The 13,879-nt window shown below is 55.0% G+C and overlaps 1 protein-coding gene across 1 annotated transcript in view; it reads right to left on the minus strand.

Moving 5' to 3' along the window:
* Nucleotides 1–13,879, minus strand: part of DNAH1 (dynein axonemal heavy chain 1) — a 75,587-nt gene that overhangs the window by 27,563 nt on the left and 34,145 nt on the right. Inside the window, exons 22-37 of the mRNA XM_019628111.1 lie at nt 12,266–12,430; nt 11,638–11,759; nt 11,371–11,476; nt 10,641–10,820; nt 9,871–10,011; nt 9,157–9,320; nt 8,811–8,924; nt 7,874–8,062; nt 7,501–7,606; nt 6,682–6,795; nt 6,106–6,255; nt 4,522–4,608; nt 4,223–4,409; nt 1,713–1,804; nt 1,349–1,503; nt 16–193 (exon numbers count right to left, since the gene is read on the minus strand). Coding sequence (XP_019483656.1) covers nt 16–193; nt 1,349–1,503; nt 1,713–1,804; nt 4,223–4,409; nt 4,522–4,608; nt 6,106–6,255; nt 6,682–6,795; nt 7,501–7,606; nt 7,874–8,062; nt 8,811–8,924; nt 9,157–9,320; nt 9,871–10,011; nt 10,641–10,820; nt 11,371–11,476; nt 11,638–11,759; nt 12,266–12,430 — 2,250 coding nt within the window. The remainder of the gene's footprint in view (nt 1–15; nt 194–1,348; nt 1,504–1,712; nt 1,805–4,222; nt 4,410–4,521; nt 4,609–6,105; nt 6,256–6,681; nt 6,796–7,500; nt 7,607–7,873; nt 8,063–8,810; nt 8,925–9,156; nt 9,321–9,870; nt 10,012–10,640; nt 10,821–11,370; nt 11,477–11,637; nt 11,760–12,265; nt 12,431–13,879) is intronic.

The following is a 13,879-nucleotide window of genomic DNA, read 5'->3' on the forward strand; positions in this document are numbered from 1 at the left end:
GACAGGTGGACGCACCTCTGTGAGCTTGATGATCTCCCCGGAGCTGAGGCACAGCTTCTTGTTGTCATCCAGCACCGTGTTCATGTTCTCAATCCAGACGGCATCCACCGGCCCATCAAACATGTACCATTTCTTGTTGGTGTCCGAGGCAACGACCCCCGTCCGGATGAGGGAGGGGAAAATCCCATCTGTCCTGCAGCCACCAGGGAGGTGAGGGTTGTAGGCGCCGGCGGGTAGGGCGGCAAGCACAGCTGGCTTCCAAGGAAACCTGGCTGCCGGGCTGGCCCTGCTCGGCTTAGTTTTCATTTTCAATATCTTCATTTAAAAATTTTAATAGAGAAAATAGGATTTTTGGGTGTAATACGGTGTAATGAAAATGTGTGCTTATATTCCCTCCCTGCTGAATCCCTACTAAAATTATATTAAAGGAAGACAAAAGATGATACCCTGAAAAGAAAAAGGAAGTAAGAGAGGAGGCAATGGCAGAAATGGAGGTTCACACAGTTCTGGAAGATAGGAAGAGATGGAGAAGGAAGAAATGACCTAGCAGAGACAGCAGGATATGTGTCAGGAGAGGTGTCTAGTTCCTACTACAGAACCTGGAAGGCTCAGATTTCAGAGGCACCAAGTGCCAGGGAAGGGGTGACTAGGGGGTCATTTTTTTGGTCTGATCCCCAGGCCCCCCCATCTGCCTACACAGGAGTCTGGAGTGGGTGTGGGTGCAACCTTTCACCAGAAAAGGGGGGAGCAGGACAGGTCTGCATTCAGAAAGATGGATGAGTCCCCCTCCAGTGCCCATCCCCCACTGAGTTTCCAAAACACTAGAGCCAATCAGACACCCCCAGCAGGAGACTGGAGACATCTTTGGTAGGTACAGAACCGCCCCAGAGAAAAGACCCTCAGGTGCTGATGTTCGCAGGATCTCCACCCAGTTGCCATTCTCCCAGCTCAGCCCACTTCCCCTAAAATGCATGCCTCAGCCTGGGAGCAGAGGCCCTGAGAGGGGCCACCAGCCTCTCCTGGGGCAATGACAGAAGTCAACATTCACTGAGCACTTGGCATGCGCCACAATATCCAGGCGTCTTCGTGTGTTAAGCTCATTTTCTCCTCACCATAATAATGGTGCCATGATTATCCCCACTTTGCAGACAGTGGAACCAAGGCCCAGGAGGTGAGGAAGGTCACTCAGCCAAGACGTGTAATGGTAGGCAGAGTCCCAAGCTTTGGACTCCAGAGCTTGAGCTTCAGACCTTCCTCGGGACTGGGGGACAGAGGGGGGCCCATGGCCTCCAGCCTCCAGAGACCTGGGAGCAGGGCTGTCACTGGAGGTGGGTCACGGGCTACTCACCACTCATGGGTGAGCAGGTCAAACTCCCCATACAGCTGGCCCATCGTGATGGACTTGGGGTTGAGCACATAGTAGTCGACGGCCTCGTACACGCCGCCACTGATGGATGGCTGCCCTTTCAGCGATGTCATAGCAGCTGCCAGGACTCTGTAACACTGGGGAAATGGGCAACTGAGAGTGAGCCTCCTGGCCCTTTGGAGAGCAGGGCTGGAATGGGCCGAGGGCCACAGGTGACAGGAGGGGTATGCTAGAGGCCAGGAGGTGCAAATGGGGACTAAGATCCCTGTTGAGGCTGCACTGCCCTCAGGCCCATCGTCTGGGCACTGCGCTTCCAGGCTTGGCTGCCTGGCTTGGCTGTACTTACACTACTCTTGCCAGCACCTGTGGGCCCGACGAGCATGAGGCCATGCCGCACCACTGTGGTCTCGTAGAGCTGGATGCACTTGGTCAGGAAGCCTGTGGGGGACATGGCACGGGAGCCCAGGGGTCAAAGCATGGGCTTAGGTCCTGTCTTCTCCACTAGCTTTCTGTGTGACCTTGGGTGGTCACCTCACTCCCTGAGCCTTAGTTTCCTCATCTATAAAATGAGGCCACATAGGTCCTTATGGGCAGGGCAGATGGAGCCCTAAGCAGGGAGCATGGCACCGAGCAGGAACTCCCTGCTAATGGTCAGCCATGGTTTCCACTGGGACTATGACGTCCTAACATCCACTGCTCAGTTTCAGCTGTCACAAGCCCACAATCAACTCCAGCCCCAAAGCTACTGCCCAGCCTGCTGAGAGCATTGCCCTGAGTAAGTGCTGGCCAAATACAAGGCAAAATCCTAGGGACAGAACCTGAGGGTCAGTCAGGACCTTTGACTGACAAATACCAAGGCCACAGGGACAGCTGTCAGCTGCAGGCAAAAGGCCAGGCTCACATGGGTAGGGAGTGAGAGCATCGCTTTGGCCCAGGAGTGTGTGGGGAGGGGAGCTATAGCACTGTAGGTCGGGGATCCTCGCCAAAGGGACAAGGTCTCATTATTAAGTGACAGCAAAGCCGACCCAAGGCCACGAGGGAGAGAAGAGTTGATGCTTCATTCAACAAGCCTGCTGGGGCCTGGGGGCAGGCGGTGGCATCAGAGCTGCATGTAGTAAGAGGAACAGTGGAGGGCACAGGGCACAGGCTTGTGGTATGAGCACATCCGGCCCCAGAGGAGGGCCCCACATGGTCAGGGAGGCTGGTGTGACTTCCTGATGAGCATCCCTCTACCCACCCCACCCCACCCCCAAAGACCCTGGGAGGGTCTGGAGGAGGAGAGGGCAGCTGGTTGCAGCTGTGGGCACAAGAGCTACATGGCCATGTGGTAGCAGAGCTGAGACCTCTGCCTTCTACCAGGAAAGGACATTGGGGTCATAGGGAGTCTAACTGATAGTGGTGTCCCTGGAGCTCTTCCAGCTACATGGTGGCCTTTGTAACAAGCCAGTGCAGGCAGGGCCCAAACGCTCAATATGTCACCAGGGCTGTAGCACCACAAGGAGTTTGAGCAAGTCCTGCAAGTGGGAGCAACATGCTTTGCTCGTGGATGGAGCCCTTGTTCAAAAGAGGGGAGTGTTGGCTGGGCGAAGTGGGGAGGAGGTATGGACATGCCACAGCTCACCCCCAATCATGGCATCAAGTCCCAATCATGGACAGGGCAGAGGAGAGCTTCTGTCAGGGAGGAGCAAGGCCCAAGAGAGCCCCAAGTGCTGAGGCTGCTTCTCACACGGGGAAGAGGGGCTACAGCAAGAGGTCTGGGGGAGGGGATGCCACCTGCTTCCTCGCTGTGAAATAATATTGTATATTGGTTTCTGTCCCCAGTCCTTGATACAGATTTCCTCAAACTTGTAAATAGGGATGCAAGGAGAATCTTCTTTTCTAATATTTAGTCTTTGACCCTGGTTCCTGACACAGAGCTCCTAGACCTTTGTAATTTCCTGAGTGCTAGGAACTCTTGTTTTAATGAGGTGACTCTTGATACTGGGCTCCTGGGACGGGGCTGGTCATAAGAATGACCAAGCCATGACTAGAAGCTTGGAACTTATAGGCCCACCCCATCATTCTCCAGGAAGGGGAGAGGAACCGGAAATGGAGTTAATAATTGATCATGCCTACATGATGAAGTCTCCATAAAAATCCCAAAAGTACAGGGTTTGGAGAGCTTCCAGGTTGGTGAAAACATCCACATGCTGGGAGGGTGACACACCCCAACTCCATGGGGACAGATCTCGTCTTATATATCTCTTCATCTGCCTGTTCACTTGTATCCTTTATCATATCCTTTATTATATAATAAACCAGTAAGCATAAGCATGTGTTTCCCTGAGTTCTATGAGCTGTTCTAGCCAATGATAAAATCGGATGAGGGGGTCATGGGAACCTTGGATTTGTAGCCAAGTCAGATAGAAGTTGTGGGTAACTTGGGGACCCCCTACTTGGAACTGGCATCTGAAGTGGGGACAGTCTTGTGGAATGAGCCCTTAACCTGAAGGGTCTATGCTAACTCTGATTAGTGTCAGAATTGAATTAAATTTTAGGACACCCAGCTGGTGTTGGAGAATTGGTTGGTGTAGGAAAAGACCCACCTATCTGATGTCAGAAGTGTGAGTATGGGAGTGAAGGAGTTTTTTCTAGACACCAACCACCTGAAGGGTTCCAGTGGAGACAGGGCTGGGGGCACCTGCCCTGCCCTGTGAACTGCTTGACAGAGAGCCCCAGCCAGCAACACCTTTGGCCAGGCATGAGGGTCCCTAAGGCTGGACTGCCTGTTTCTGCCCCCCTGCCCTGGATCCCAGGGTGGCTGGATCCAGCCCTTCCTCAGACACCAAGACTGCAGGGCAGGGGCCAGGGGCTCACCATCTACATCTTTGAGGTTGTTCTTCTCGCAGGCCTTGCGGATGGCCTTGTCCAGGATGCCATAGTCAGTGTCCTCATCCTTGATGGTAGGGAACAGGTCGGACACGATCCCAGAGAATAACTTCAGGTCCTCCTGTAGGAACTTAGGCACGTTCACGTCTCGGATGGCCCGGAGGCAGATCAGTTCCTGCAGCAGAGGCCGGAGGAGCCTTCAGGGTGGCCCAGGCCAGATGCTCCTTCAACTGCTCCGGAACCCTCCTGGAGCCCTGCTCCCAGGCATCTCTCTGGATGGCACTCACCTCATCCATACTGGGATTTTCTCGCTTGAGGTTGCCAGCAGCCGAAATCACAGTCTTCACAGCTCTCATCCCGAAGTCATAGTGATCCTGTCACCACCATACAGATGGAGAGGTGGGTGGGCACTGTCCCTCTCAGAGCTTCTGCCCGGAACACTGCTTTCTGTCTGGTACCTGACTCATCACCCAGCTCACAGCTAAAATGTCACTTCCCTGCAGGCCGTCTATGACCACCTGCACACCCCAGCCTGGGCCAGGTGCCCTCCTTTGGGCCACTTTCTGCCACTTTCTACTTCACCATTCCAGTGGCCCTCTCCTTTTACCAGGTTACTTCTTCTGCATCCCCTGTTTGACTCTTGGCTCCTGAAGGCGAGGACTCTGCCTTGGTCACAGTTAAATCCCTGGGTGGCATTAAGAGCAGGGAGGCACTCGAATTTTGTTCACGAAGTGAACAAAGGAGTTTCCCATCTGCGCCATGAATGGGCTGGCCATAATGGCCTTTGTGCTTCCTTCTGAATCTCTTGTAAAATTTCTCCAGACCCACTCTTTCAGGTACACCACCATTGCTTTCCCTGATGCTGCCGCTGGTTCTGTTTCTCTCCATTACATAGCTGGTATGTTGGGAATAGTTACACTTATCATATCACCCCATGGTGCCAGACCATAAAAAGTACAACTGGACCCACAGACCAGTACATTTCCCAGAAATCATGGACTTGGATGAAGAGACCGGGCTTGACTTTGGGTCACTGCCGTTTGACAAGGGGATGAGGGCATTTCCAGAACCATGTGGGGATAGTTGCTATAGTGGGCGGGTGGGGGTGGGTGAGCATTTTTGAAAATGGATGGTTTAGAAAGAGGGTATGTGGAGGTGCTGGCAAAAAGGGTACACTGTGGGGGACCGCTGCTGTTTTTACCAGTAACAAATTGCCTCTCCTCCAGCCCATGGGTTTTGGGTGGGCCTCACCTGGCCAAAAACAGTATGATTTTCCCCTAGCCATAGTGATTGGTATTCATGCATAAGCAGGTCACTCAGAGAGGGCCCATTATGGTGACACCAGGGACTTTTTCTGGAATTATTAGGGAAGAGAAACTAAGCTAGTAGCATGTGAGCCCAGGCAGAGCTGGGGCTCATCTCGGCCACTGCAGAGCAGGAGGCTGCAATGGAGCCCCACGGGAAGGCTCATCCAGTGCTGGTGCCTAGACCCACCACAGCTATCCCTGGAACCCGGGTCCAGCACATGGAGTGGAGAGCCCGTGGTGCTGGGAGGCTTTGCTGGGTGACTGGCCATCCCACTCTGTGCCCGTGAGACCCAGGTGCACTTGATCTGCAGCCCTGGGGCATCTAATGGCTCTTGGTCATGTAATGGTTGACCTTCCCTCGCACCTGAACTAGCCCAAGTGGGAATCTGTTCCTGACTCCTTCTGTAGCTCACCTGTGCACTGCATGAGCCTGGCTAGTCTCTTAGCTGCTTACAACCTCAGTGTCCTCAGCTAAGAAATGGGGATGTAATTCCTATCGCATGGGGTTGCTGGGGGCAGGCAGCAGCTCTCAGAGCCTGGAACCTGGTTAGGGCAGGGCCTCACCTGAGAGCTGAGCTGCTCAGAGGACAGCTTGAAGGTGGTTGTGATCTTCTTGGCCAGCACATTGGCCTCATTGAAGCCAAAGGAATAGAGGGAGATCTCAGCGATCATGGCGTAATCCGGAACCATCATGGCCACGGGCCGGAAGAGCGCCTGGGGTCCGTGGTGTACATGTGAATGGAGAGGCAGACCTCCCCTTCCAGAGCACCCCCAGCTCTCTGGACTGTCTGATCCTTAGGAGGTAGTCACAGCCCTCCTCCTCCACTAATGCTTGGATTCCCCTCTGCAGCATGTCTGCCATAACTGAGGCTTACACTCCCCTGTGGCTAGCCCACTCTGCCTATTAGAAATTGGTCTTTATGTTGACCTGAACCTGTTCCCTGACTTCTCCCAAGCCAAGAGACAAGCCTGGGGCCTTCTGTCCATGTCCGGCCCTCAGGACCCCTGGGCAGGAGGGCTGCCATGGGGAATCACGTCCAGCAGTTGCGTGCCTTGCATAAGTTCTTTAGCATCTCTGAGCTCAGGCCACAGCTCCAGTGCCTCCCAGTGCCCTGGGTGGCCTCCCAGGCCTGAACTCACCTTCAGGTTATCGGGCAGCTCAGTGCGGCCGGCATATCCTGGGTTCATGGTGATAAACACTGCGCAGGATGGCACGAGTGGGATCTCAGCACCCTCGAACATGAAGCGTTCCACCTATGTGGGGCAGGAGAAGAGGGTGACTCGCCTACCCCTTGTCTAGATGGGCCTTATCCCCTGTTGATCCCTGGTCCTGGCTATAGCTGGTCAGCCCAGACTGACCCCTGATCATAAGCTGACTCCTCTCTTAGGATCTGGTCTAAGACCTCCAGTCCCAGGGAATACCCATGGCCTCCCAGGTCCCGGCTGCCTGAGGTCTTCACAAATCACCTACCGCCCACTCCTTCCACCCCCAGTTCTTGCCATGGATTCTCATCAAACTTGGGCAAGCTCAGTTCTAACTGGGACCCAGGGCCCTACTGGGGTGGGGTTGAGGCACCTGCCAGCCTCCCAGCTCTTGTCTCCAGGAGAAGACTACCAGCTACTCTGAACAATGCTAAAAGAAGGACAGATGGCTGGGGCTTTCCATTAGGGCCAGGATGTGGGAGGGATCCCTTTATCCACTGCAGCTTGGCCTGGGAACTGCCCCCAGAGTGGGGTATGGATGCGGGGTTCCCTGACGGGCTACAAAAGCCCCTTAGGGACAGCTCTGCAAGGGGGTAGGGAAATTGCCCAGTCCCCTGTGACCTAGGAGGCTGAGCTCAGAGCAGGCTGAGTGCCTGGCTTCTCACCCTGCAAGGTGGGAGTCACACGGCAGCATGGGTGTGGTGGGTAAGACAGCTGAGGTGCTGACTTAGGGAGGTGTGGAGGAGGGTGGCTCACCCGCTGTTGCTGCGCCTTCTGGATGGTGGTGATCTGCTGTGCCACCACAGACAGCACCTCAATATCGATGCGATTGAACTCATCGAAACAGGCCCAGGCTCCAGAACTAAGTGAGATGAGAACGTGAAGGGGATAGGAGTTCAGAACCCATCTGGCACCTCCAAGGTCCCCTATGACTTCACTGAAGAGGAAACCCTCAATGGTGATCTCTGTCAGCTCAGCCACAACACCAGCACCCATAGGAGCTAAGCCTTTGACTCCTGTTATCCCAGCCTGTCCCCTCCACCATCTTGTGAGGCTCCTCTCGGGCAGTGTCCCCAGGAGAGCACAGCCTTCCTGCCTTGTCCTGTGCCACCCTCACATCCAGCCTCACCTGGCCAGGCCCTTGAAGAACTTGCCCATGGCCATGAAGTCAAGCTGGTCAGAGCAGTTGAACACAACGGTCTGGATGGCCAAGGCCTTGCCCAGGTCTTTGGTGGTCTCAGTTTTCCCTGTGCCAGCTGGGCCAGCTGGGGCGCCTCCAAATTTGAGATGCAAAGCCCCAGTCAGGGTCAGGTAGCACCTGCAGGAGCGAGAAGAGATAGGCACCAGCTACGCACCTTCATCAGGATTCCCACAGACACAGGGAGACAGCCTCCCCTTCTTGGGCCCCTTGGTGGGTGGCGCTTGCTCCTCCTTCTTTGCAGGGCCCCAGGTGTGCCCAGCCCTGGCTGCTGGGGTCAGGACTGCCCGTTAACCACCTGCCCAGTGCTTCCCCACCCCGCCTTGTGGCCTTGCAGAGTCTTGTTCAGAAATCCACTGGGAAGGCTGAACTGTGGCCACACTTCACTTTCCTTACTCGAAACCCAACTTGAAAATCCAGCTGCTACTAAATACTGTTGGCAAGAGGAAACAACTGATTGCTTTAGAAGAGACCTGTTCACTTTATAAAGGGACTCACCCATTATTTCTCTCAAGATCAATTCTTCTGGCATGTTGAAAGCATAATTTAACTAATAAAAATAGTAATGCTCACACCCATTAGAGAGCTATGAGCTTTACCTATCAGCTCATGAAATTCTCATAACCACCCTGACGAAGCCACAGAGAAAACTGAGGCACAAAGGGCTGAGTCACCTGCCTAAGGTCGCTCAGCCTATGGTGGGTAGAGCCAGTTTTAAACCTGAAGCCCATGCTTCTAATGCTGCACAGCTCTGATGGACTGGCTCGTCATGGGCTGGCTATATCTTTCAGTCCTTGCACTTCTGGGCCAGCCAGAGCTGGAGGGAGGGTCCCAGTGTGGGAGAGCGTGTGGGGAGGAGGACTCTCACCTGTCTGTGAGCGGAGTGATCACCAGCCTCCCGCTGTTGCCTAGGTACTCGTAGCCATAGATGAACTCAGCGTTCACAGCTCGGATATACAGGTTGTTGTTTGTCCAGTAGTACCTGGCATTGTAGGGAGGTGGGTTTGCGGGCTATGGGGACCACGGGCCGCCGGGCAGGGTACACGGTAGAGGAGAGGTGGTTCTCTTGGGGAAAGAGGACATCAGGAATCCCTGTCCAGGTTGTCCCAGGGCCTCAAGGGCTGGCCAGGACCAGCCTACTGTTGATTGACTCTCCACCCTCATCTGGCCCCCACCTGCAGCTGCGGCTGGGCCAGGGCCCCTCGCCTCCTCACCTCAGCTGTGAGATCCACTGGAAGTCATGCCCACTGACCACATTCTCCTGAATCAACTTGCCCACCACGTCCTTGGCATGGACCTCAATGACGATTAGCGCCGACAGCATAGCCCGCTGCATGCGGGACAGCTTGCCCCGTACCAGGGCCACTAGGTCACTGAGCTGCAGGAATGAGGGACACTGTCAGGCATGGTCATGCGGGGGTAGGCTCTGGTGGGGACAACACCTCTATTCTGGGGGCTTCTGATGGCCTGAGATGGGAGGGGCACAAGGAGGGCATCGGTCCCATGAGAAGTCTGGCAGGGAAGTACAAAACAATGGAGGTACATGCATGGCCCCTGTCTCCCTGGCGTACAGTGCCACCTGAGCCTTCAGTGGCCAGGTGGCGGAGCCTGCTGAAGGCTCAGGGAAGGAGTGTGGTCAGGAGCCGGTGCACAGAGCAAGGAGAGCCTGCAGGATGCTGCAGGATGTGGCTCCTTTGGTGACCCTTGGGAGAGGGGAACTTGCCTGGCCTCAAAGCTCTCCTTAGAGCCCCAGTCCCTCCCACTGGGGGCTGGTCGTGAGACACTCATTTCTGACTGTCTCTTTTGCTCTTTGGAGCCAACCCCAGGCCTCTTACAGGCTCATTACAGGAAAAAGCTCCTGGAGGGACTGGGCTCTCCGGGGTGCGGGGTGTATGTGGGGAGCAGATGATGACCCCCTTGACTCCCACCTGCTGGGCAAGCTGGGGAAACAGCTGGTTACTGAGGTTACTGGCCTCCAGGGCTTCTGCCACTTCCATGGTCCAATAGGTCTGGCACCCGGCGATGGTCACCTGGCCAGGCCAGTTCAGAACCCACTGGGTCCTGGGCATCTGGGAAGATAACACAGCCAGGGCTGACCCAGGCAGCTGCCAGCCCTGACCCTGCACCCTCTTTTTCTTTAAACATCATCTGTGCTTCTGCCTTTCAAACTCTGGGATCAAGTTGTTAATTCTACCTCAAAAGCAGAGAAGCCAGTAAGCTTTGGGCCTCACTTCCTCAGCAGAGGAGACCCTGAAGCAGGGAGGTGGGAGCCCAGAATCAGGGCACACATAGCCCTGAGTTCAGACCCTGGCTCTGCCACCTGCAAATTACAGGCAATTGGGCAGAAAAGGTCTCTGAACTGACTTTGTAGGATAAGACTTAACCTCCAGCTCAGCTGCTGCCTGTGGGGCTGGGAGGGGTAATGTGAGTGAACACAGTAAGTGCTTGAAACATAAAACAGCAACTGATGATTATTAGGAACAACTTTCATGTTCTGGAGCATGTTTTCAGATTCTTCCTTGAGCAGGCCTCAAGGACCCCCGCCCCGAGAAGCCCTCAGCTGTAGCCTGAGCATGAGGCAGGAAGGCAGCCCAGCTACTATGATGCAACAGAGAGCACTGAGAAAGGAGCAAACGGAAGGACGGAAGGACGACCAGGCTTGGAGACGCGCCGGGATAAGAGGAGTGCTGGTGCTCACCGTGGGGTAGGCCTTAATGGCCCTCTCGATGATGTCCCGTATGCTGGTCTTCATGCTGCGTTCCACCTCCTGCAGCCAGTCCTCCACGTTGCTGGATGGGTAGATGGAGAAGGACAACTGCACCTCCTCACCCTCTGCTGAGTACATGTGTGTGATCTCCAGGTCCTCCTGGAACAGCAGCTGTGGGGGAGGAGGGCGAGAATGGGGGTTACCCCAGGTGTGCCCAGAGGCCCCACCCATCACAGCCTCAAGGCTGATCCACCTGTGCCCTGCACCGTCAGAAGAGAGCTCTGCCTCAGGGCATCTCCTGAGCATCTGTCTGGGCTGGGTCTTCCCTGACTGCATTCGGGAAGGAGTCAGGGAAGAAAGCTAACCCTGCCTGCAAGTACCCCTCCTGTGCAGGCATGTGCAGCCTCCCTTGTAGGCGAGGATTAGGATGAGGAAAGGCAGGAGCCTCTGGCCTCGTGTGCTTCTTGACCCAGCCAGCCCCTCGGTGTATTGGGGGGACAGGACTCCCCTGGATGAGTTGGGAGCCAAGAGCCCCCCTGCCCCGAACTGGGGGTTCTGCAGCTGATCTTTCTCCCATGGGCCCCAGGTGCATCTCCGAGGGCCAGGAATCTCACTTGCCACCTCATTTCCTGCTAAAAGGACTTGGGGTGAGAGAAGAGCTGTTCTACTTGGGAAGGAGTCCCACTGCTCCTGGCCCTGAGCCCCGGGCCCAGTCACCCACCCGGGCGATATTCTCGAAGCACTTGCGCAGGTGGGGCTGCACAGCCGTGGGGTCCTTTGCCTGGGACAAGATCTCAAGTAGTTCATCATCTGATAGGAAGTAGAATCTGGAGAACAGGGGTAAGGAAGGGGGTCAGGCAGCTCCTGGGTCCCAGCTGCCTTAATATCACTGATACCCCTACACCCACCCTAGCCTAGATGGGGCACGTGATGCCCCATCCTTGTGGGCAGGCACTGACAGAGTGGTCACGGGCCGGGTGGTGCACACCTGGGGAAGGCGCTCCGCTTGGTCTCCAGGTACTCGCTGAGGCCCTTCTGTACCATGTCCAGCAGCTTATTACAGTCCCGCAGGCTGTCCAGCAGCCTTTGATCAGAGCATACATTGATCACCTGCATGACCCAGACCAGAGAGAAACTGGAAATGAGCATGGTCCAATTGGGAGGCAGCAAGGTGGGCTCAGACAGCACCTGCACCAGCCAGAGACCCTCAGTGGGGTCTGGGAAGGAACAGGGGCAGGAAAATGGCCCTGAGCTAGGGGTTGCAGCCATCACCCCTGTCAGTCCCACAGAAAAAAGTCTGTGGTCAAAAAAATTAGGATTAAATAAAGCCAAGGGTTTTGATTTGCTGCAAGACTTATCGCAAGACTTATCAGGGCCTTTAAAATACTAATGTGGACTGCAAATTTCTAAGAGGAAAATCATCAACTGTTGTGTTTCTGAGGAGCATCTCTCATGGCTGAGGAGCCCACTCATGGGGACACAGGCCAAGACCAAAGCCTTGGATTTGTCCTCCAATCTTTTTTGTTCAGGGAGAGATGAGACCAGGAAGCTCCCAACAATGTGACCAGGGCCCATGGTGGTCCCAGCTGCCCCCTCCCATCTCCACATGAACTTGCCTCCCGATTTTCATAGGCGTTTTTCATGATCTTCCTCCAGATCCGTTCCATTGTCTGGTAGCGCTTGCTCTCCACGGGCAACTGCCGGGTGATGTCCTCAGAGCTGAAGATGGGCTCCAGGTAGAGCCAGGACCGCTGACAGTTCAGCCACTCCTCTAGCACCTCCTGGACAAGGCATGGACTATCAGGGCCCGGAGTCTAAATTGGAGTTGGGTCTTGTCCTCCATGGTCTAGACATTTCACCCCACCAGAATGCTGGGCAGAGCATTGGGCACTAGAGCCAGTGTCCGCTGGAAAATTTCTATTATACATGGTGCTGTCAGCCAAAGTACTCCAGGGAATAAAGAGGCTGAATGGATGCCTGCTCTCCAGAGAAATCCCAAGTCCCCCACGGAATGTCTGAGCCTCCAACAGAGTCATGAGAGCCACCTTTCCCTACAAGGGAGCGGCACACGAAACAGCAAACCCTGAAGTAACAGGAAAGAGTCCCAGTGCCTGGAAGACCAATCCAGCCTCCTTGCCTGGCAGGGCTTTGGGTCTATGACCCAAGGATTCTCTGAGGTGTTTTGGAACTTGAGCTTAAGATCCCTATAACACTCTCTGAAACATTGGTCCAAGAGTGAGACATCTTCAAAACAGGCCACCTTGCTCCAAATTCTGTCTCCAAATTTCCCTTTCAGGATTTATCTCTTATCTCTTCCTATCAATGCAAGCTCATTCATTCATTTGTTCGTTCTCTTCCTTGTAAAATGTGTGCCACGGCCAGCTCTGTGCCAGGCTTGGGCCAGGCCCATGTGGGCACCAGGAGAAATAGAGGGGAACAGGATATGGTCCCTGCCCACAAGGAGCCCACGGCCCACTAAACAGCAGCTCTGCCACTGAATAACCAAGGGCCTGGCATGAGTGATGGGCTCTGTAAGAGGCATAAACCAAGAGCTGCCATGGGAATACCTTGCAGGCAGGTGTGAGGGAATCAGTGAGGGCTGCTTGACACTGAGCCTTGGCGATGGAAGGTGGGGATAGAACTCCAGGTTGAGGGGACAGCGTTGAGGGAAACCCAGGGACAATGCTGAACAGCTGAGGCAGCTCTGGGTGGTCTAAGGGACACACAGACAAGCCCTCCTCACTTCGCTTCTGGCCTTTGCTGGGGGTTTTTGAACAGCTCCCAGGAAGGCTATCAGAATCACACTGGTAGGCCTGAGGCATCTGCAGATAGCCCCCGCCTCTGGCCTTGAGACCCCCAAAGAGAGGAAGTCCTCAGTGCCCTGGGGCCCTCACCCCAAGCCAGCTCCAAATGAGGCGGGAATGGGAGGCTCAGGGCAGAGTGAGAGAGGGCACTGAGGAACCTCAGGGCTTCGTGGTATCCAGCCCAGAAAGTTCCAAGACTGGAGATGCTAGTTGTCCCAAGCCCAGGCAGTCCTTCAGAGTTCTGCTGGCAGCTTTCATGCCCTTCCTCAGCCACAGCTCCTGACCAAACACTGGTCCACCCCCACGTCCTGAACCGCCTCCTCCAGCAGCTAAACTTCAGAGATAGAGAGCCCCATTCTAGTTGCCCTCCTCTGAATGAGGGGCCTGTCAGAGCCAGGAGCTGTGCAAACCTGAGCGAGGCACACC

Source organism: Hipposideros armiger, unplaced genomic scaffold (genome assembly GCF_001890085.2).
Source record: "Hipposideros armiger isolate ML-2016 unplaced genomic scaffold, ASM189008v1 scaffold_748, whole genome shotgun sequence".
NCBI classification, from domain to species: Eukaryota; Metazoa; Chordata; class Mammalia; order Chiroptera; family Hipposideridae; genus Hipposideros; species Hipposideros armiger.